At 49.5% G+C, this 23,057-nt stretch overlaps 2 protein-coding genes across 5 annotated transcripts; both read right to left on the reverse strand.

Moving 5' to 3' along the window:
- Positions 1–1,244: 1,244 nt before the first annotated feature.
- On the reverse strand, positions 1,245–8,134 carry LOC131489152 (glutathione S-transferase theta-3-like). 3 transcript variants are annotated; one of them, XM_058690984.1, is made up of 5 exons: positions 7,897–8,134; positions 6,453–6,540; positions 4,246–4,396; positions 2,017–2,193; positions 1,245–1,684 (listed from the first exon to the last, which is right to left on the reverse strand). In XM_058690984.1, the coding sequence occupies exons 1-5, from the start codon at positions 8,006–8,008 to the stop codon at positions 1,490–1,492; spliced, it is 723 nt and encodes a 240-aa protein (XP_058546967.1). In that variant the 5' UTR covers positions 8,009–8,134; the 3' UTR covers positions 1,245–1,489. The 3 variants fall into 3 exon arrangements, with proteins under 3 accessions (XP_058546967.1, XP_058546969.1, XP_058546968.1); XM_058690985.1 differs by lacking the exons at positions 2,017–2,193; positions 4,246–4,396 and adding an exon at positions 5,781–5,788 and having other exon boundaries at positions 1,447–1,676; positions 7,897–8,126; XM_058690986.1 differs by lacking the exons at positions 2,017–2,193; positions 4,246–4,396; positions 6,453–6,540 and having other exon boundaries at positions 7,897–8,126.
- Positions 8,135–10,214: 2,080 nt separating this feature from the next.
- LOC131489150 (glutathione S-transferase theta-1) lies at positions 10,215–22,389 on the reverse strand. Of its 2 annotated transcripts, XM_058690982.1 has the most exons (5): positions 22,295–22,388; positions 20,378–20,465; positions 19,139–19,289; positions 10,871–11,047; positions 10,215–10,685 (listed from the first exon to the last, which is right to left on the reverse strand). In XM_058690982.1, the coding sequence occupies exons 1-5, from the start codon at positions 22,317–22,319 to the stop codon at positions 10,491–10,493; spliced, it is 636 nt and encodes a 211-aa protein (XP_058546965.1). In that variant the 5' UTR covers positions 22,320–22,388; the 3' UTR covers positions 10,215–10,490. The 2 variants fall into 2 exon arrangements, with proteins under 2 accessions (XP_058546965.1, XP_058546966.1); XM_058690983.1 differs by lacking the exon at positions 20,378–20,465 and having other exon boundaries at positions 22,295–22,389.
- Between the last annotated feature and the right edge of the window lie 668 nt (positions 22,390–23,057).

Genomic DNA, 23,057 nt, shown 5'->3' on the forward strand with positions numbered 1-23,057 from the left:
TAAATAAACGTTAAAAAAAAAAAATTAAAAAAAAAAAAAAGAAATTGTGTGGGTGTGTATAAATAATCTCAATTACACTTCTAAAATTCTATGTGGGTGTGCATATTAAAGGAGCCTTGGGGCGCCTGGCTGGCTCAGTCAGTGAAACATGTGACTCTTGATCTCAGGGTTGTAGGTTCGAACCCCATGTTATGCATAGAGATTACTTAAAAATAAAATCTTAAAAAAAAAAAAAAAAAGATGGGGCGCCTGGGTAGCCCAGTCGGTTGAGCGTCTGACTTCAGCTTAGGCTGTGAGTTCAAGCCCCACATCGGGCTCTGTGCTGACAGCTCAGAGCCTGGAGCCTGCTTCAGATTTTGTGTCTCCCTCTCTCTCTGACCCTTGCCTGCTCTCTCTCTCTCTCTCTCTCTCTCTCTCTCTCTCTCTCAAAAATAAACATTAAAAAATAAAAGATGGGGTGAGCCTCCATGAGAAGGCAGGCAGGCTGAGAGGCTCTGTTCAGGACCCAGTCCCATTAGCAGTTTGTTGGATGACTAGGCTATCAGAGAGTCTAGAACACAAGACAGGTGGATTGTGATAATCTTGAGGAGAAAGGAGAGGGACAGGTGGCAAGTCTGGGACCCAGGGTGGGGCATAGATAAGACATTGGTTGGGGTTATGAGTAGGCTTGGGAGAGCGAGGCCTCTCAGCAGCACCCAGAGGGCCAGGAACTAATCTGGGACTTCCCTCCTTGCAAGGCACTTCATAAACCAACCTTCCACCCCACCTCTGGGAGACAGCATCACCCCAGAGGGATGACAGAGACCTAAGAGATGAAGTCCATGTCCGATTCAGACATCCCTTCCCCAGGTCAACCCCCAGCTGAGACAGGTGCTCAGCCCAGGGGGTGTGGAACCAACTCTGTTCTAGGACTGAAAGAGGGAAGGTCTGGGGCTGAGGAGCCCCAGGGGTCACCGGACTTGGCCTGGGGCTAGGGAAGTCAGGGAAGTCTCACTGGAGAAACAACATGGTGACAAATGCCTAAAGACTAGGAGGGGCACCAGGCAAGGTGAGGAGGGGTCCTATAAGCAAAGGAAACAGCCTGAGCTAAGGCCAGGAAGTGGAGGTGGGGGTGGCAGCTGGGAGAAGGGGTCTAAAATGATAGGCTACTGTGTGCAACCAGAAGGGGGTGCCCTGGAGGGGTGGGCAATGCAAAGTTCAATGATTCATACTTTAGCCTCAGAGCAGTAAGGCACCACCAGAAGTTTCAAACACAAGGGGGACAAATATGTGTTTACTAAAGCTCTTTCCAGGGGTCACATGAAGCCAGGGTGGAAGGGGCAGGAGTGGAGTGAGGAGACAGACAAAAGGAGGAATGAAGATCTCATGCATGGAGGGAACTAAGGGCCAGAGGCTGGACAGCAGGCCTTGCTCATAGCCTAGGAGAGGCGATTCCATCTCTTCTTCCAACAACAGAGTCTCCATCGTCTCTGCAGGCCTGGTCCTCCACTCACTGCAACAAAACCTGCACCGAGGGCTTCAGCTTTTCCTTTATGGCACTGTCTGCTGGAGGCAAGTCCTTGGCCTTCATGACAACTGCATGTGCCTCCTGAAAGAGGTCCTTTCCCACGGCGGCCTCCACGCGTTGGCGCCATGCAGCCAGCTTGGGTCGGCTTTTGAAGACTTGGCAGCCAGCACTGACAGGCTATGGGGAGAGGGAGCCAGGTGGAGTGGCTACACATGGACAAGCATGAGGCAGCATGACCTGGTCGAGGGATTCCCCTGGGTGGGTTTTCCCTCCTCTGCCACATATGGAATAGGCTGGAGGTTCTCTCCCAGGAGACACTAGGAAGCTTCTCAATATCACTGCAGGATAGGGTCTTGAAGCCCCATTTTACAGATGAGAACACTGAGGCTCAGAGAGGGAAGTGACTTGCCCAGGGCCGCACAGTCAGAAAGGGCAATGTGAGCTGGTATGTTGGCACCCTCCCAGGACACCCCACTGCCCAGTGGACCACCCTCCCCCATGGCACTCACATGCATCAGCTCCGTGATGGCCACCAAGTCAGCCACTGAGATGTGGGGTCCAGCAAGGAAGTCTTGGTCCTTTAGGAATTTGTCCTCGAGCAGCTGCAGGCACCTTTCCAGCTCAGCCAGAGTAGATGCCAATGTCTCAGGGGGCACCTGTTCACCCAGGAACACTGGGAACATCATCTGGTGGGTGGGCAGGCAGAGAAAGGGCTCAGGGTCTGCCCAAAGCGCAGGCCGGTTCCTGCTCTCATCCAATCTATCACCAGGCCTTCAAATTTCTCCTCACACTCACCCACTCCATCCACCCAAGGCCACCACCAGCCCAGGCCTCATCTCCTACTCCAACATGGACAGCCTCCACCACTCCCTAGGTCCTCCTGCAGGGCAGCCGGGGGTGGGGGGAGGGATGGGGGGGCGCAGAACAGGGATCTTCTGCAATCCCAGTTTGCCCATATCACCCCCTGCATAAAGCCTTCCATGGCTCCCCACTACCCTCACCATGAAAGCCTACACCAGGTGCCTCCTCAGCACCACAGTCACCCTCTCCCCACTCCCCACCTCCTCCTCCACCCCAGGCTTCTCAAATGGGACAACGCATGCAAATCCTTCTGGGATCTGATTAAAGTGCACGTTCCTAATCTGTATGCCTGTGTGGTGCTTGAGACTGCATTTCCAAGCTCCCAGGTGGTGCTGATGCTCCTGGTCCCTGGTCCACACTTTGAGTAGTGAAGGTCTATATTCACTCTACTTGACTACTCTCCATTCTGCCTTCAAACGCACCAGGCTCCTGCCCCTACCAGCTTGAGGGGGCTCCTCTCTCAGCCCCAAGAGGCTTCAAGGAAGGCATTTCTAAGGTTACAGAAACCTGCATTTTGCCCAACGACCCTTCAGAACAATGATTCTCTACCTACAGCAGAGTATGAGCATGCCCATCACATGCTCCCTCACATGCACAGGGCACCCACTGTGTGCTGGGCCCTTTGTAAGTACCCTAAAAATAATAACTCAGGGCACACATTTCAAAAACATCTGTACATCTGATGGGTAAAAATGGTATCTGTGTCCTGCTTAGATGTGCATTTACTTGATTCTTAGGTTAAATGTATTTTCATCCATTTAATGACCATCTCTCTCTGTCCTTCAATTAAATCCCTGCTGGTTTCTTGTGCCCATTTTTCTCCTGTGCCTTTGTTTGATGGCATTCTGAGAGCATCTTAAATAATAAGAATGTTACTTCTGGGGTGTTTCTTCTGTTAAGCATCCAACTTCAGCTCAGGTCATGATCTCATGGTTTGTGGGTTTGAGCCCCAGGTCAGGCTCTGTGCTGACAGCTTGGAGCCTGGAGCCTGCTCCCGATTCTGTCTCCCTCTCTCTCTGCCCCTCCCCTGCTCATGCTCTGTCTCTCTCTGTCTCTCAAAAATAAATACACATTTAAAAAAAATTTTTTTAAAGAATGTTACTTCTTTCAGGATACCTGGATGGCTCAGTCGGTTAAGCGTCCAACTCTTGATTTCAGCTCAGGTCATGATCTCATGGTTGGTGAGATTAAGCCCTGCATCAGGCTCTGCACTGACAACATGGAGCCTGCTTAGGATCCTCTCTCTCCCTCTCTCTCTGTCCCTCCCCTGGTCCTTCTCTTTGCTCTCTCAAAAGAAATAAACTTAAAACATTTTTTTTGGAAAAAAAAAAAAAAAGAATGTTACTTCTTTATAGCAAATCCTTGCCAGTTTTTTGCTTATTTTAAGTCTAATTCTTTCCTCTTACACAAAATCATTGTATGTGTACAATCTGTTAGGCTCTTCTTTGAGTTTTTTAGTGTTCTTAGGCTTAGAAATCCTTGAATACCCAGAAATCGGATCAACTTTATTGAGATGTCTCCTCATCTCTGCTTAGTTTAAGATTTTTCATTTAACACTTCCCTACTTGAAAAGTATGTGTGTGGTTAGAGGGTTTGGCTTTTTTTCTCTCCCAAAAGGCAATGTCTCCAGGCAGTCTGGAGGATGCCAAAGGGCATAAAATTGATTCTCACCAGCTCAAGAATCAGAGCACATTGGGCAAAGTCAACTCCCTAGTTCTGCCTCGGTTTCCCCTCTGGGAAACAAGTTGGTTGGACTAGGGAGTCTCTGGGATTCTAGAATTTGGTGTTCTAAGGCCTCGGTTCTGAACAAAATGTTTTAAACAGAAAGCACTGTCCCTTGAGCATCCTAGAAGGGTCCCCGTCCTGCCATAGCTCACCTTCTGCCACATGGCTCGTGTGCAACTATTCCGTAGGGCAGTGTGCTGCCATGCTAGGTACTCGTCCACACGGGCACGGGCCTGCAGGTCCTGAGGGTACCAGTGGTCAGGGACCTCATACTTGCGACACAGATACAACAGGATGGCCACACTGGGGGACACGGAGGGGGCGGGAACATGTACTAGTCACTCTTCAGCCACTCCTTAGGGGCCAGCCCACACTGCTCACATCTCCCCAACTCCTACAGGTGGAGCATTTCACTATCTCCATGGTACAGAGGAGGAATGTGAGGCTCAGAGAGGTTAGGTGACTGCCTTGAATCACACAGTTCTACATTAGGCCATCCTACCATCTGAACTAAGGGCACCAAGTGAAAAACAACATGTCTTAGGATTTCAGAAGGAGGGGGGTGGGGAACTCAGAGAAAGCTTCCATGAGGAAGGGGCAACCCAACATGGTTCTTGAAGGACAAGAGCAACTCAGATACCACTCCCCACCATATCCAATGCACGGCCACGCCAGGAGCAAGGCCAAGTCCTCTGACACTCCCTGGGATTCAGACAAGGCCTCCCAGGTGAACGGGTCACTGCTTCCCACGGTATCCCATCTCCTCTCTACCTGCCCAAAGCCTCCAGCACCCTCCCCCAGGAAGCCCTCCCTGACCTCCCCCCTCCCTCCTCTCCCTCCACCATGTCTGGCCTGTGCATCATATCTGGCCAGAGCACGATGCCTCCATGGATGTTGGATTATCCAGCGGCCAGATGTTCTGGAGCCAAGTGGAATGTGAATCTGGCTCTACCATGGAGGTACTATGTGGCTTCGGTAAAGGATACCACCATTCAGCTGCCAACCTTGAGGCTAGCCTGGGCTCTCATCTCTTCCACCCACCTCCAGCTCTTCAGCAAACTTAGGTTTGACCTTCAAGGGCATCCAGAACTGACCACTACTTCCCCCTACCCCACCACCTTGGTCTGGGGTCCCAGGACCTCTCTCCTGGATTAGCACAGTACCTTCTCAACCCAGCCAGAGGGATCCTTTAAAACCTAAGTCGGGGGCACCTAGGTGGTTCAGTCGGTTAAGCATGTGACTTTGGCTCGGGTCATGATCTCAGTTTGTGAGTTTGAGTCCCACTTGGGGTGAGCTTCTGTCCCACTTCAGGTGAACTCGAGCCCTGCTTCGAGTGAGCACAAGCCTCCCCCTGGGTGAGCTCCAACCCCGCTTCTCTCTCTCCCTCCTCTCTCTCTCTCTCTCTCTGTCTCTGCCCCTCATGGGATTCTCTCTCTCCCTCTCTCTCCGCCCTCACTCACTTGCCAACCTCCGCTTTAAAAAAAAAAAAACAACAACAACAACAACAAAAACAAGAAACCTAAGTCAGACCTCAGCTTTCCTCTGCTTAAATTCCTCCAATGGTCCCATCTTACCTACAGTAAAAGCCAGTCTTCCTGGCCCCACATGCTACCCTGAGACCTCAGCCCTTGCTTTCTCCCCTTGCTTACCCTAGCCACACTGAATGCCTTGCCTCTTCTACCTGTACCCCAAGCACTGTCTCACCCCATAGCATTTGGCTTTGCTCTTCCCTCCAGCCAGAACACTCTTCCCTACATACCTTGCATCTCTTTTCCTGCAGGTCTCTGCCCAGATGCCTCCTCTTCAAGGGGCCCTTCACTCAACATCCTACTCAAAATCGCACCCACCCTCACTCTTACCCTAGTTATTTCCTCCGTGGCACCCATCACCACGGGATGTGTTACACCTTTACAGAGATTATCACTCTCCCCTTGTAGAATATGAGCTCCATGAGGGTAAGGGCTTAGAATTTGTTCACTGCTTTGGCCCTAGGGCCTGGATGCTTCCTGGCCCTGGTGGGTGCCCAGCAAATAGCCACTGAAGCTCTCTGGGTGTTCTCTTGACATCCAGGGCAATAGGACTTGCTCCCAAGATTTGTAGAAGAGTAGCTCTGCAGCTACTTCTCAATATTTTGTGCAAGTGCCTCCCCTCACCCGGCCTCAGTTTCCTCATTTGTACCATGCCAGGGGGGAGTGGAGATGCCATGACTTCAGCAGCCCCTCCCAGCCCCAGGCTCCTCTGCCTGCTGGGGCTGGCACAGGAGCTCAGGGCACACGAGCTGTGATCCAAGCCATCAACGGTAGACACCCAAATGGCTGACCGGCCTCACAAGGCCTGTAGCAGCCTGGGGACCTGATACCTCTCAGCCAAGGTGAAGTCCCCATCCTTCAAGGCTGGCACCTTCTTCAGGGGGTTCACCTGGGCAAAAGCATCGCTGTGGTGCTGACCTGTGGGAGAGACCAGTGAGGCGGGTGAGGAGAACCCTAAGCCCTCTGAGGTCTCTGCCCAACCCCCACCTCAACATCCGGGCACCAGCTCTTTCCAAGGCCCCTATCTGGGCAGGGCAGCGGGAAGGAGAACACTCTGCTGGTCACCAGATCACAGGCCCTGACCTCCCCAGCAGAGGCCCACCCTTCCTGTGTCCACCCCCTTGGAAATCTGGGCCAAATCAGCTTGGGCAAGGAGAGAGGGCGATTGCCAGCAGCTGTAATCCAGCCCCACCCCCAACCAAGTCCATCCATTTGTCGGACACTCCAGCCTCCTCCCTGGGCTCTAGGCTTGCCCCCCTCAGCCATCTTCCTATGCCGGGTGGGTGACCTGTCCACACCACAAAGCTCCACACACACCTGCTCCCAGCCCTCAGTCCAGCCTCGTTCTCTCCAGGAGCCTCTGTCCCATTCAGTCACCCAGACTCCACCAGCTTAGCTCTTCTTTCTTTCTGGTGCCAAACCCTCACGGCTCCTTCCCCAGTGGGTGTTCCCAGGTCTGACTCACTTCTGCATTCCTTGAGCTGGGCCAGTGCTGGGAGGTACGGCAATCCCTGTGTGTGGAGTCAGAGCGATTCCACGGAACCAGGCTCCCGCCTGGCCATAGGGCCCTCTTTGCCCTTCTACTGGGTGAAGACAATCACTGCCACCCATTCTCCCTCCAGAAAATGCCTCCGTGCCCAGCCTCCATCCCAAAGAGGGCTAAAAAGGTGGAGTAAGGTGGCAGCATAGCAGTTGGTGTCCCAGGTTGGGGACACCAAAGACAAGGCGGGCAGGCTGAGCCAAGAAGGGGTCTCCCTCCTGGCCTGCCCAAGGATAGGCCTACTGTCCGATTACAGCCCTGCCTCCTCCACTGGATCCTGTAAATGTGGAGGGGAGGTAGGCAGGCGTAGGTAGAAGTAAAGAGGGGACGGGCTCCAGGTGGAACAGCCTTCTCTTGCTGACAGATGCAGAAATTCCAGAGATGCGGGCTACTCCAATAAAGAAATGAGAAGGCAGTTTCATGGTTTCCTACAAGCCCCGGTGTGGGGGTGTTGGCGCACTCACTCTGGTTCCCCACGCACCCCCCTTCCCGTCCCCCGCGCCCCCCACTGCTCTCTGTCTGCTCTGCTCCCTCTTAACCTGTATTTTGAAAAAATGTTTCGTAGTCACTAAGCAAAGATGGGGGCTGTTGAAAAATACACCACCGATAAGTGATGTCACGGCTTCCGTACTGGAAAGTGACCCTTCCAGTCGCTCTGCGGCGCGCGGCCCGGCGGGGGTCCTTCAGCGCACAGGCGGCCCTGCCCTCAAGGCCTGTCAGCCGGCCAGGCCCACCTTTGAGCAGCTCCACCGTGCGCAACTCGAAGGGGATGCCGTTCTTCTTGGCGAAGATGTAGACGGCGCGGCAGGGCTGGGATATTAAGTCCAGGTAGAGCTCTAGGCCCATGGCGAGAGCGGAGGACCCGACCCCGGGGTCGCGCCTAGGGTACAAGACCGGGAACAGCAACGGCTGGCGGGAACGGCCAAGAGCCCAGCGCAATCCGCAATCCGGATGAGGAGTTTGGCGGGGGAGGGGGGGGGGGCGGGCTGAGCCCTGCCACACCCTCCCCGCCCATTGGATGGCTCCGGAGAACTTTGGACCAATCAGAGACACCCTAGCTCTCCCTCGTTCCCTCACCGGGAATCCCTGTAGCGGTTCTCTCGGTAGCACTGGGAGACTTGGCCTCTGACCCAAGCTTTTGCTGCCAGGTCACACCTCTTCCCCTGACCTCAATATCTACCTGGGGTTGGGGAAATCAAATAACTATGTCCTGGTTTAGGGGTTACAGGGAACGCATTGCAAAGGAGAGCACTGGTTTCTGGTGTTGCTGAAAACAGCAGACTGCGCTTCGCTTATCTAGTTAATGTGTATCTAGCGGGCACTCACTTCGCTTATCTAGTTAATGTGTACCTAGGGGTTAGGTCCTGCCGGTACCCATAAATTCCTTGGGTCATGTTATCCCATGGAATATTTTATCCTGCCTTAACTTGTTTTTCTGCGCGTTTTCTATACGTTCTTCCTGGCACATAGCCCACGGACGTATTGCACAATGTTCCCCTAAATGTATGCTCAATAAATACGGGAGCTTGAGAGCAACTCTGGGAGACTTCCCTTAGCCTCCCCCTCACCTCTCCTGACTTGCACGGAGTCTGGAGTAATTCTTTCTGCCGTCCTCAGCTTTGCTGGACGAAGCCAAAAGCCGAACCCACACTGGGACAGTGAAGGATGATAATGGGAACAGGACGTCAAGGACGCTTCCAGCACGGAAGGTCAGTGAATTTAGCAGCGGAAAGGGCTTGGCTGCCTTCCATTGGCCCAAGCCACCTCCTCAGACTGAGAGAGGAGGGGCTTCTGATTCCCGGGGAACACAAAGGGAGGCAGAGAAAGGAGGTGCAGTAGCCTCCCCTATGGCCAGTGCTCAGGATGGAGGCTGGGGAGGTTTCTGGACCCCAACTCACTGCAGAGGCCAGGCCCACACTACTGGAAAGAATGAGCCACCCCTCCCCAATCCCTGGGGTCATATTCCTTACACTCCAGCTAATCCCTCTAGCAAATGGCAGGAACCCATGGGGCCCACCTAGTGACTTGCAGGGGGACTGAAACTTCCCCAGCTCCTTTGCAGGGCCAAGTCCCTCCAACTGACACCGTGGGGGCTCCTGAGGTCTGTGGCTATGGACCCCCATTCCCTAAGAGAGGCTCTTGGAGTAAGAAAATCCTGCCCCCAAAGCCAAGATTCAGAAAAAGCCCCTTGACAAGAGGATGTTATTGGAAAATTTAAGAATAGTTTGGCCTCCCTGATCCCCTAAGTTCCCCGTTTATGTAAAACCTATTCCCCCAGGAGAGTGCCTTCACAGCCTAGTGCTGGAGCCCTCTCCAAACTGGAAGGGGCCATGTTCTCCAGTCCCTTCATTGCCCTGCCCTCTTGCACAAATCGCCTTTGGCAGGATTACTATAATATCCAATCTCCCTGCTTCCTCTCTGGCCATCCTCCAGTCCAACCCCCCGCATCCAGCCAGAATATTATTTTAAAATGCAATCTAGTGGGGTGACTGCCTGGCTCAGTCGGTAAACCATGTGACCCTTAATCTCAGGATTATGAGTTGAGGCCCCACACTGGGTGTGGACCCTACTTAAAATAAAATATAAGTAACTAAGTAAATGAATAAATAAATAAATAAATAAAATGCATTCTCAGCACACTATGCCTGTTTATGGTTTACAGATCATAGGCATGGCCTTTAAGGCCTGCATAATTGACTTCCTGACCAGGAGAGCTGCTATTTGGATTTTCCCCTCCTGACCAATCCTGCAGAACACAGGCAGGACACATGAGCTACAGCACTTGGTGCCAAAGGGCCATATCCTGGGAGGTTGGCCCAGCCAACCGATTGATCACCATGCCTACAGCCACCACATATGGGATGCCTACTGCCCTCTGTGCTGTCTGACAAATCACTTTCTCCAAGAACTAGAAGATGAGAGGGCATTTGTTCATTTCACTCCTGGAAACCATCATGGAGAAGCTGACCCATAGGGCTTAGGAAAGGGGGTTGTCTTTGGGATAGAGAAGAAGACGAGGGCCAGGACAGAAGGTCAAATAAATCACACACTATTAGAAGCACAGGCTCAGGCTGAGCCCAGGTTTATTTCCTAAACTGAAAATGAAATGCAGTGATTAAAGGAGATAAGATCTGGGTGTTCCATTCTCATTGTGGCTTTCAGGCCGCTGTGGAAGATGGTGTGGGTGTAGGGATCTAACCTGGGGAGCAGAGGTGCAGTGGGACTCAGGCAAGTCACTCCTGCCCTCTGAGCCAACCTCGCATGGGAGATTGGAAATGAAGATGCTTTGCGAACTATCCTGGGCAGAGCAGGTACAAGGCTTCCTGGCTCACCGGATCATGGCCAGCACCGCAGGCATCAGCTTCTGCTTTATGGTGGGGTCTGCAGGTGGAGAGTCCTTGGCCTTCAGGATGACCTCATGGGCCTCCCGGAAGAGATCCTCTCCCACTGCTGCCTCCACACGCCGGCACCATGCAGCCAGCTTGGGTCTACCTTCAAAGACTTGGCAGCCAGCACCCACAGGCTGTAGGGAGAAAGAGAACGGGATGGGGGTGGGTTGGCAAGGTCAAGAATGGCAGCATCTGCCCGGTTTGGGGGCCACATAGCTCCAGAAGAGGTTTCCACAGATAAGCACAGCCAGTGGCAAGACTTCAGCAACTCCCCAGGGCTCTCCCCACCTAGCAGGCCCACCCTATCCATACCACTCACATGCATCAGCTCTGTGATGGCTACCAGGTCAGCCAGGGAGACATGGGGCCCAATGAGAAAGGCCTTGTTCTGGAGGAACTTGTCCTCAAGCAATTGCAGGGTCACATCCAACTCAGCAAGGGTGGTCGCCAGCATCTCAGGAGATACTGGCTCACCCAGGAAAACAGGGAACATCACCTGGTAGGTGGGGAAGCAAAGCAAAGGGTTAGGGGCCAGCCCAGCCAGCCTCAGGGGCAGGAAGGCATGTGTGCCTCCCCACCCCTGTTTGAGCTGCTTTCTGGCTGCATGCACCTCTCTTCTATAGCCTGGGTAGGCCTGCAGGGAAACTCCCAGAGGACCATCTTTCCCAGAAATATTCCTTCTTCTGTGATCTCTGATGGCTGAACCTCAGGAGCATCCGACAGAAGGACTCAAAGGGGACCTGAACAATGAGTTTTATACTTTGGAAGTAGGTATTAGGCTTGGGAACAATCTATTTTATAACATCTTTCCCCCTGAATATAAAGCCAGTACCTCTTACTGTATAAGTAATTAGGAAGATAAGCTAATAAGATTTCCACTCTGCCACTTATAGAGTGCGTGGACCCGAAACAAAATCCTCAAACACTCTGAACTTCAATTTCCCCGTCTATAATATAGGAATAATAATAGTGCCATGACTCCTCTTGTAAATGGAAAAGTGGGACCCAGAGAGGCACCGTCACTTGCCTGAAAGGCACAGCCAAGAAAAGACTAAGTCAAGAGTAGAACCAACATTTTCTGAGGGACTAAGGAGGAGGGCCAAGAAAGAGTGGTGTCCAGGATTCCGGGAGGAAGGTGTTTTAGGGGGAAGCCATCAACAGCCTCAAGGTTGGCAGAGCTGTCTGGGAGATACATAGATGGGGATCATGAGAGGGGGGCTTCATGCTTTGTTTGGTAAGGTCGTTTGGGAGAGCCTGAGATACAGGTAAACAGATACACAGGACTAGGATTGTACACGAGCCCTGGCTTTGGGCTTCAGTTTCCTCTCCCATACAAGGTAGACAGAATCAACAATTGCCCACTGGTGCCCTGGAGGCCAGTTCTGAGCTAATAACATTGGTCTGGCTACAGGGTTTTTAAAAATATGGATCAGTTGCTGACATTTAACATGGGGACATTTCATATGAGAGTCCAGACTTCCAGTTTCTTTTTAATTAAATATTTTTTAATGTTTATTCATTCTTGAGAGAGTGAGACAGAGAATGAGCAGGGGAGGGGGAGAGCAAAAGAGGGACACAAAATCTGCAGCAGGCTCCAGGCTCTGTCAGCACAGAGCCCGATGTGGGGCTCGAACCCACGAGCTATGAGATCATGACCCGAGCCGAAGTCAGACGCTTAAACTTAACTGACTGAGCCACCGAGGTGCCCCTCCAGCTTCTTTTGAATGTAAAGGGTGCTGGCCATAGGGTACCCCTGCTCAGTATCTAAGGCTGATGTTCATGGGCTCTCAGTCTGCAGAACCCCACCTAGGCCTCTTCCCTCTATTTATTATCCGCCTCACCCCTGCAAGAGATTGTGGACTCTCTACATTTCCCTTCTGTTCCAATTTGGTAGATTCAAAATTCTTAGGGTTTTAAAAAGTGATTTTGTTCCCCTTTATTATTTTTTTTAAGATTTTATTTTTTTTTTTTGGAGAACTATAGACCAATTTCCCTGATGAACATGGATGCAAGAATACTCAACAAGATATTAGCCAACCAGCTCCAACAATAAAACATTAAAAACATTATTCACCACGACCAAGTGGGATTTATACCTGGGATGCAGGGCTAGTTTAATATCCGCAAAACAATTAATGTGATTCATCACATCAGTAAGAGAGGACAAGAACCATATGATCCTCTCAATAGATGCAGAGAAAGCATTGGACAAAATACAGCATCCTTTCTTGATAAAAACCCTCAAGAAAGTAGGGAAAGAAGGAGCATACCTCGAGATCATAAAAGCCATACATGAGCAACCCAACGCTAATATCATCCTCCATGGGGAAAAACTGAGAGCTTTCCCCCTAAGGTCAGGAACAAGACAGAGATGTCCACTCTCACCACTGTTATTCAACATAGTATTGGAAGTCTTAGCCTCTGCAATCAGACAACAAAAGAAATAAAAGGCATCCAAATTGGCCAGGAGGAGGTCAAACTTTCACTCTTCACAGATGACATGATACTCTATATGGAAAACCTGAAAGATTCCACCCAAAAACTGCTAGAATTGATTCATGAATTCAGCAAAGTTGCAGGATATAAAATCAATGCACAGAAATCGGTTGCATTCCTATACACCAACAATGAAGCGACAGAAAGAGAAATCAAGGAATCAATCCCATTTACAGTTGCACAAAAACCATAAAATACCTAGGAATAAATCTTTTTTTTTTTTTAATTTTTTTTTCAACGTTTTTTATTTATTTTTGGGACAGAGAGAGACAGAGCATGAATGGGGGAGGGGCAGAGAGAGAGGGAGACACAGAATCGGAAACAGGCTCCAGGCTCCGAGCCATCAGCCCAGAGCCTGACGCGGGGCTCGAACTCACGGACCGCGAGATCGTGACCTGGCTGAAGTCGGACGCTTAACCGACTGCGCCACCCAGGCGCCCCGATAGGAATAAATCTAACCAAAGAGGTGAAATATCTATACACTGAGAACTATAGAAAGCTTATGAAAGAAATTGAAGAAGACACACAAAAAAAATGGAAAAAGATTCCATGCTCCTGGATAGGAAGAACAAATATTGCTAAAATGTCGATACTACCCAAAGCAATCTACATATTCAATGCAATCCCTATCAAAATAACACCAACATTCTTCATAGAGCTAGAACAAATAATCCTAAAATTTGTATGGAACCAGAAAAGACTCTGAATAGCCAATGCAATCTTGAAAAAGAAAACCAAACAGGAGACATCACAATCCCAGACTTCAAGCTATACTACAAAGCTATAATCATCAAGACAGTATGATACCAGCACAAGAACAGACACTGATCAATGGAATAGAATAGAGAACCCAGAAATGGATCCACAAATGTATGGCCAACTAATCTTTGACAAAGCAGGAAAGAATATCCAATGGAATAAAGACAGTCTCTTCAGCAAGTGGCGCTGGGAAAACGGGACGGCGACATGCAGAAGAATGAACCTGGACCACTTTCTTACACCATACACAAAAGTAAACTCAAAATGGATCAAAGACCTCAATGTAAGACAGGAAGCCATCAATATCCTTGAGGAGAAAGCAGGCAAAAACCTCTTTGAACTTGGCGGCAGCAACTTCTTACTCAACACATCTCCAGAGGCAAGGGAAACAAAAGCAAAAATGAACTATTGGGACCTCATCAAAATAAAAAGCTTCTGCACAGCAAAGGAAACAATCAGCAAAACTAAAAGGCAACCGACAGAATGGGAGAAGATATTTGCAAACGACATATCAGATAAAGGGTTAGTATCCAAAATCTATAAAGAACTTATCAAACTCAACACCCAAAAAAACAAATAATCCAGTGAAGAAATGGGCAAAAGACATGAATAGACACTTCTCCAAAGAAGACATCCAGATGGCCAACCGACACATGAAAAAATGCTCAACATCACTCACCATCAAGGAAATACAAATCAAAACCACAATGAGATACCATCTCACACCTGTCAGAATGGCTAACATTAACAACTCAGGCAACAACAGATGTTGGCGAGGATGCGGAGAAAGAGGATCTCTTTTGCATTGTTGGTGGGAATGCAAGTTGGTGCAGCCACTCTGGAAAACAGTATGGAGGTTCCTCAAAAAACTAAAAATAGAACTACCCTATGACCCAGCAATTGTACTACTAGGCATTGATCGAAGGGATACAGGTGTGCTGTTTCGAAGGGACACGTGCACCCCCGTGTTTATAGCAGCACTATCAACAATAGCCAAAGTATGGAAAGCGCCCAAATGTTCAACAATGGATGAATGGATAAAGAATGTATATATATGCAATGGAGTATTACTCGGCAATCAAAAAGAATGAAATCTTGCCATTTGCAACTACGTGGACGGAACTGGAGGGTATTATGCTAAGTGAAATTAGTCAGAGAAAGACAAAAATCATGATTTCACTCATAGGTGGACTTTAAGAGACAAAACAGATGAACATAAGGGAAGGGAAACAAAAATAATATAAAAACAGGGAGGGGGACAAAACAGAAGAGACATAAATATGGAGAATAAACTGAGGTTACTGGAGGGGTTGTGGGAGGGGGGACGGGCTAAATGGGTAAGGGGCACTAAAGAATCCACTCCTGAAATCATTGTTGCACTATATGCTAACTAATTTGGATGTAAATTTTAAAAAATAAAAAATAAAATTAAAATAAATAAATAATTAATTTTAAAAAAGATTTTATTATTTTTTTTAAAGTAATCTCTTCACCCAACACGGGGCGAGATCAAGAGTCACATGCTCTACTCACTGAGCCAGTCAGGTGCCCCTGTTCCTCATTAAATATAAAAGACCATAATCGGGTAATACATACATTCTGATGTATTTATATAATGAATTACTACAGAGTAGGTTAAAAATGGATAAATTAGATCCACTCATGGCAATATAGAAAAATGCACGTTGCAGAATGATATGGGGAGCACTTACATAAAACTTTAAACACTCAAAGCAAAACTTTATTTTGTTTATGAGTACACATAAATGTAATAATGTATAAAATCGTGAACTGGAAGGACTCCCACCAGATCCCAGAGCAGGGTGGCCTCTCAGGAAGGCATGAGGGCAACCAAGAAGTTTTTTGGCTTTTGTTTTCTGTTTCTGTGTTATATATGAAATGACAGGAGATAGAACAATAAAGCCAATGACCCATACACTTTAAATGTTTTTTTTTAATGTTTATTTATTTGAGAGACAGACAGACAGAGTGTGTGTGTGTGTGTGTGTGTGTGTGTGTGTGTGTGCAGAGGAGGAGCACAGAGGGGGACAGAGGATCCAAAGTAGGCTCCATGCTGACAGCAGAGAGCCTGATGCAGGGCTGGAACTCATGAACCGTGAGATCGTGACCTCAGCCGAAGTTGGATGCTCAACCAACTGAGCCATCCTGGCGCCCCGATGACCCATACACTTTAAAAATGAGGAATCCCATTTCTTATTGGATACCAAAGTCACAAAAACCATAGCTCCCATCATAATAATGGTGGAAAGAAAATAATCTTATTTTTCTTTAAAGCCATCAAAGAATTATAGAACTATTTAAAATGGAAAATAAAAGAAAGAACAAAAAATAAAAGCAAAAAAGCCAAGGGTGCCTGGACGACTCAGTCAGCTTGAGCATCTGACTCTTGATTTTGACTCAGGTCACGATCCCAGGGTCATGGGATTGAGCTCCATGTCGGGCTCCTCACTGAGCATGGAGCCTGCTTAAGATTCTCTCCCCCCACCCCCCCGCCCTCTCTCAATCTCAAAAGGTTCAAGCAAGTTGGGCTCTGCGCTGACAGCACAGAGCCTGCCTGGGATTCTCTGTCTCCCTCTCTCTGCCCCTCCCCCTCCTTGCACACACTGTCCATCTCTCTCTCTCTCAAAAAATAAATAAATAAACCTTAAAAAAAAGTTTCCATATGCTTAGAGACAAATATCTCCTTCTGGGAAAGGGAACGAATGAGAGATAACAACTATCAGGGAGTAATGGTTACCCGGGGAAAATTAGAAGTAACAATTTAAATGTTGCTTGCAGGAGTATTTCTATTTACCAAGAGCCCTAAAGAATGTTGACCATGAAGAGAGGCATCCTGTGACTGTCCACTAAAAAGTGACCATCACAAGATAATGACCGTGGGACTGAAAGATGTTTCCCTGCTCCCAGCCCCTCACCCTTTGGAAAAGTGCCTTTATAAGCTGCACATGTTGGGGGGGGGGGTGGCAACATTCCTCTTTCTTGTTGGCTCCCCTGTGTACAAGCTATCTCTAATAAACTCTGCCTGTTTTCTTTCTCAGTGTTTATTTTTGCGACATTGAGATTCAAGAATCCATCTCCAAACTCATCCATCATCCCAAACTGAAACTCTGTGCCCATTAAACAACTTCCCTTTCCCTCCTCCCCCCGCCTCAAACCCCGTCCCCTGGTAGCCATCTGTCTACTTTCTCATCTTTATGAACTGAAATAGTCTAGAGATCCCACATAAGTGGAATCATACAGGGGCGCCTGGCTGGCTCAGTCAGAGGAGTGTGCGACTCTTAATCTTGGGGTCATAAGTTCCAGCCTCACGTTGGATATAGAGATTACTAAGAAAAATAAACTTCAAAAAAAAGTGATAAAAAATCTTTAAAAAGATAAAACAAGGGGCACCTGGCTGGCTTAGTCCATGGGGCATGAAACTCTTGATCTCAGGGTTGTGAGTTCAAGCCCCATAGTGGGTATAGACATTACTTAAAAATAAATTTAAAATCTTAAAAAATAGGGGCGCCTGGGTGGCTCAGTCGGTTAAGCGTCTGACTCTCTGTTTCGGCTCAGGTCATGATCTCATGATTCCATGGGTTCGAGCCCCACTTCCGGCTCTGTGCTGACAGCGTAGAGCCTGCTTAGGATTCTCTCTCTCTCTCTCTCTCTCTCTCTCCCTCTCTTTCTCTGTCCCCGCCCCCTCTCCCCCCCCACTCATGCTATCTCTGTCTCTCTCAAAATAAATACATAAACTTAACGAAAAGTTTTTAACCTTAAAAAATAAATATATAAAAGTGGAATCATAGAGTATTTGTCTTTTTCTGTCTGGCTTATTTCACTTAGCATAATGTTTTTAAGGTTTATCCATATGATAACATATTGCATTATTTCCTTCCTTTTTATGGCCGAATAATATTCCTTGGCATGTACATACCACTTTGTTTATCCATTCATCCATCCATGGACACTGGCGTTTCTCCCACCATCTAGCTACTGTGAATAATGGTGTTGTGAACAACAACAGGGGCACCTGTGTAGCTCAGTCGGTTAAGTGTCCAATACTTGATTTCAGCTCAGCTCATGATTGCACAATTCATGAGTTCGAGCCCCACATTGCGCTCCGTGCTGACAGTGCAGAGCCTACTTGGGATATTCTATCTTTCCCTTTCTCTGCCTCTCCTCACCTCAAAATAAATAAATAAACTTAGAAAAAAAAAAAAGATATCTGAAACCAGAGATGAACTGAAACTAACTAAAGCTACAACCTAGCCCACCTCCTGATTAGCTGGAAGAAATTAACCTCATACCATGGCTGCCTGACGGAGGAAAATACAAACTCTTTCTAGAGGCATTTAGTATGTACTTCTATCTCTGACTTCTTTTATTTATTTTTGTAAAGTTTGTATTTATTTATTTATTTATTTATTTTTGAGAGAGAGAGAGAGAGAGAGCACAGAGGAGAGAGGCAGAGAGAGAGAATCTTAAGCAGGCTTCATGCTCAGCATGGAGCCAAATGTGGGGCTCAATCCCACAACCCTGGGATCGTGACATGAGCTGAAATCAAGAGTCAGATGCTCAACCAATTGAGCCACCCAGGCGTCCCTCTACCTTCTTTCAAACATAATATGTAGCACACAATATTAAATTATGAGACATGCAAAAAAAGAAGAAAATGTGACCCATAATCAGGAGGATAAAAAACGGCCAATAGAAATAGGTCCACAGGGGACCAAAGTATTAAAATTAACTGACAAATTGGGGCACCTGGGTGGCTCAGTCGGTTGAGCGTCCGACTTCGGCTCAAGTCATGATCTCACTGTTCATGGGTTCGAGCCCCGCGCCGGGCTCTGTGCTGACAGCTCGGAGCCTGGAGCCTGCTTCAGATTCTGTGTCTCCCTCTCTCTCTGTCCCTCCTCTGCTCATGCTCTATCTCCTCTCTCTCTCAAAAACAAATAAACATTCAAAAGAAAAAATGTTTAAAAAAGATAAAAATAAAATTAGCTGACCGAGACTTTTAAGTAATGATTATAAATATGCTAAAGAATTTAGTAGAAAATATGGACTAAGCAGGTATACAGATGGTGAATTTCAGCACAGAAATGGAAACTTAAAAAAGAACCTAGTGGAATTTCTAGAACTGAAAAAAAAAGTATCTCAAATAAAGACTGTATTCCGTGGGTTTCATAGCATCGTGGGGGCAACAGAAGAAAGAATTAGTGGAGTCAAAGTCAGAGCAGTAGAGACTCTCCAAATGGAAAAGAAGAATGCGATGGTGCTTTAGCCCCTTTGGGGTGATACCCTGACTGACCTCCCCACCCCAGGGCCTCACCTTATGCCACAGGGCCCGGAGACAGCTTCTCCGCAGGGTCGTATGCTGCCATGCCAGGTACTCATCCACACGGGCGCAGGCCCGTAGATCCTGGGGGTACCAATGGTCAGCGACTTTATACTTGCGGGTCAGGTAGAGCAGGATGGCCACACTGCAGGGGAGGAAGGACCCGGTGCTAGGGGCTTTATACAGAGTCCCTTCTTTAATCTTCCTGACAATGTGCCAAGGTAGTTGCCTTATTCTTCAGACAAGGAAGCCATGCTTAGAATAGTGAAGGGACTTGCCCAGGCACAGTTTCAGAAGAGCTGAGAGTCTATCTGAGGCTCATCCTACCACCGGGCAAAAGCCCACAGCAGAATATCCTGCCAAGTGTTCGGAGACAGTTTCTGACCAGAGAGCTTCCTGGAGAAGATACCATCAAAGCTAAGCCTTAAAGAAGCTTTGGAGGGGCGCCTGGGTGGCGCAGTCGGTTAAGCGTCCGACGTCAGCCAGGTCATGATCTCGCGGTCCGTGAGTTCGAGCCCCGCGTCAGGCTCTGGGCTGATGGCTCGGAGCCTGGAGCCTGTTTCCGATTCTGTGTCTCCCTCTCTCTCTGCCCCTCCCCCGTTCATGCTCTGTCTTTCTCTGTCCCAAAAATAAAAATAAAAAAAAAATTTTAAAAATGTTGAAAAAAAAAAAAAAAAAAAAAAAAAGAAGCTTTGGGGCGCCTGGGTGGCGCAGTCGGTTAAGCGTCCGACTTCAGCCAGGTCACGATCTCGCGGTCCGTGAGTTCGAGCCCCGCGTCAGGCTCTGGGCTGATGGCTCGGAGCCTGGAGCCTGTTTCCGATTCTGTGTCTCCCTCTCTCTCTCTGCCCCTCCCCCGTTCATGCTCTGTCTCTCTCTGTCCCAAAAATAAATTAAAAATGTTGAAAAAAAAAATTAAAAAAAAAAAAAGAAGCTTAGTTCTTCTTAGCCTGCATCCATTCGCATCATCTGGCATCCAGCCTAGCCTCAGACGGCCTGATTGCTCAAAAAGGCTTTCTTGTCGTCTCCGTTCTCCCTAAAGCATCCTGTAGGAAACGCTGGGGGTGCCGCAGGATCATGGAACAGAGCAGACAAGGCCCCTGGAGCTTCCTCCTGCCCTGGGTTATGAAGGTGTTGTGACAGGGGTGGACCTAGAGGGCCCTTGAGTATGCATGAATTGTCTCTAAAATAAAGGGGTAGGCCAAGATGGTTCCAGTGAGGTCTGGCAGCAGTTACCTCTCAGCCAAGGTGAAGTCCCCATCTTTCAAAGCAGGCACCTTCTTCAGGGGGTTCACCTGGGCAAAGGCATCGCTGAGGTGTTGGCCTGCGGAGAGCCCATCATGTTGGGGGAGGGAGTTACCACTGAGGCCTGCATGGCCTGTGCCCACTCCCTCCTATGCCCAGGCCCCAAATTCATGACTTTTCTCCAGCCCCCAGCTGTTCTCCTGCATGGCCTAGGCTGGTGAGGGCCACTTTGGAAGGAACAAGAGACTGCTCTGCCAAATGTTGCAAAATGAACCTGGTCAGCCCATGCCAAGTCCCTTTGTGCACAGCCCAAGGTGTAGGATATGATGCTTCAGTTGGGCCTTCGTATGCACCCCACCCATCACCTTTGCACCATCCCCAGCCTCATAAGTTCATATTTAGGGTGCCCCAAGCTTTCAGAGCAGGGTGGCTGTTCACCCTAATGGAGCTCTGACTTCGTACAGTGCCCCTTTCCCTGTGGACTCTAAGGTAAGGTCACCAAATACAGAGAAGTGGCCTCTTCCTGGTATCTGTTTACCTGCAAAGAACTTCTACCAGCTCTTCTGTGTCCCCTTATTCACCCTGTACTGGCCATTAGGGACGCGGGGGCTGGCCCTGCCTTTAGGCTCTGCTGGAGCTGGGACAGTCACATTTTTGTCCCCAAAAGGTACAGCCTAGTGTCCCCGGGGACACAGGTCTCTGCTTGAGCGCATCTGGGTGGTTCCTACTCCTTCAGATGCAGCCAGAGAGAAGCTTCTGAACAGCACTTAAGCTCATTGCCATCCTGCTCAACAGTCTTCAGTGGCTCCCTATTACCCCAGGATCAGGTGGAAGTTCCTCAAAGCCGTATATGATTGCCTTCACCCTCTAGCCTCAAACACACCCACCGTCCTCCCACTTCCCTCCCTGAGACTGCTCCTTCTTCACCAGACACACCTGCCCTCCTCTCCTAGTGAAACACACTGCTCTCTGCACCCTTTATTTAACAGCCTGGCTGGGATGTTCTCTTGTCCCTATGCCTTCTCCCCTATACTCTGTCCCTGGGCAGGACAAGTGGGAAATGCCCTGGAGGGGGGAGAAGATGATGATTCAGGCAGAGGGACAGGCCAGTGCCAAGGCACAAAAGCAGGCAAGGGCCCCACACTGGTGGGGAAGCGATGAGGGGAAAGGCTCAGCCAAGGAGAGTTACCCTACTTGCCCACCCAGGAATACCTGGATCCTGCCTCCCTCTTACCCCCCAAGTTCCAACTGTGTCCTTGGAGCCTCGGGAGCCCGCCAGAGAAACAAATCCTCCTGTTGAGAGTGCAGGGATCACCAAGCCGCAGCAGCCTTCCCTGCAGTCTCCCCTCAGGCTCCCAGCACACCCCCAGGGGGACCCCCACCCAGCAGGAACAAGAGAGGCAGAGGACAAGGTAAAGCAGGAGAAGGCAAAGCAGAAGAAGGAGGAAGGGACAGAGGGGGACCCCCAGTGCAGACTGGACCAATGCATAGAGCAGGGCTGGAAAGTGAGACCCTGGGACAGTGACCGTTGTTGTTGCCGAATTTCAGCAGTTGGGGGCCACCAAGGAGGGACTCGGCTCCGCCCCGGTCTCTGTGCTCAGCCCTCCCCCTGCCCCCCTCTCTGTTCTGGAGGTCCTCTATCCCTATGTCCAGGTGTAGCCTTCCTTTTTGCTCACGACGTCTCTCTTTTTCAAGTTCTCCACCCCTCGACTCGGCCTCCGCCGAGCCCCATCGCCTACTCGGTGGGACGGAGCACTGTTTTGGGGATGAATCTCTGATCTCCCTGGCGGCTCACCTTTTCCGGCGATGGCCCCGAGAAGGAGTTGGCGCCGGAGGTCCTTTTAAGCAATATTTGGCCTCCCCGTTCCTCCCCGATCTCTCGATTCCCAAACCCGAGCCTCGGCCCACCTCTGAGCAGCTCCACTGTGCGCATCTCGAAAGGAATGCGGTTCTTCTTGGCAAAGATGTAGATGGCTGGGACAGCAGGTCCAAGTACAGCTCCAGGCCCGGACTCGGGACCCGAGGGACTCTGCAAACCCCAAGCTGCCAGGGAACTCGCACGCCGTCCTCGCGGCCACGCCCCACCGGCCACCACTCCCCATTGGGCACCTCCGGGCACCCCGGCGCTTTGGTCCAATGGCTGCGCGGCCATGGGCCTGTCTGACAGGTTGGTTAGAGCAGCGCACCGCCCCGCAGGCCAGGTGGCGGCGCGATGGTCATCCCTCGGAGGGTCCTTTGTGACTATCTTATGGTGTCTTCAAGGTTCTTCCGTGCTATTTGTGTCAGAATTTCCCATCGTTCCCATTTTAGAGATGTCGAAATGGAGGCAGACAGTGATTAAGGACCCAGAAGGTCCGGCTCCAGAGATCTTAGCCCCACACCCCAGAGATCGTGATACTAGCCAATGGCACAGCCTCAGGGCTTATGTCTAGCATTTTGTGGTAACTCACTCTGCTCAGATGGTACTCCCCGTACTTGGGTCTTCCTGCTCCTGCCGGCACAGTGCCTCACATTCCCTGAATTTGTTTCTTCCCTCATTCAAATCCTGGGGGGAGATCCAGCAATCCCACTTCTGGGCATATATTCAAATGAAATGGAAACAGGATATGAAAGAAATATTTGCGCGCCCACGTTGATGGCAGCATTATTCACAACAGCCAAGATGTGGAAA

The sequence above is a fragment of the Neofelis nebulosa genome, chromosome 11, assembly GCF_028018385.1.
Source record: "Neofelis nebulosa isolate mNeoNeb1 chromosome 11, mNeoNeb1.pri, whole genome shotgun sequence".
NCBI classification, from domain to species: domain Eukaryota; kingdom Metazoa; phylum Chordata; class Mammalia; order Carnivora; family Felidae; genus Neofelis; species Neofelis nebulosa.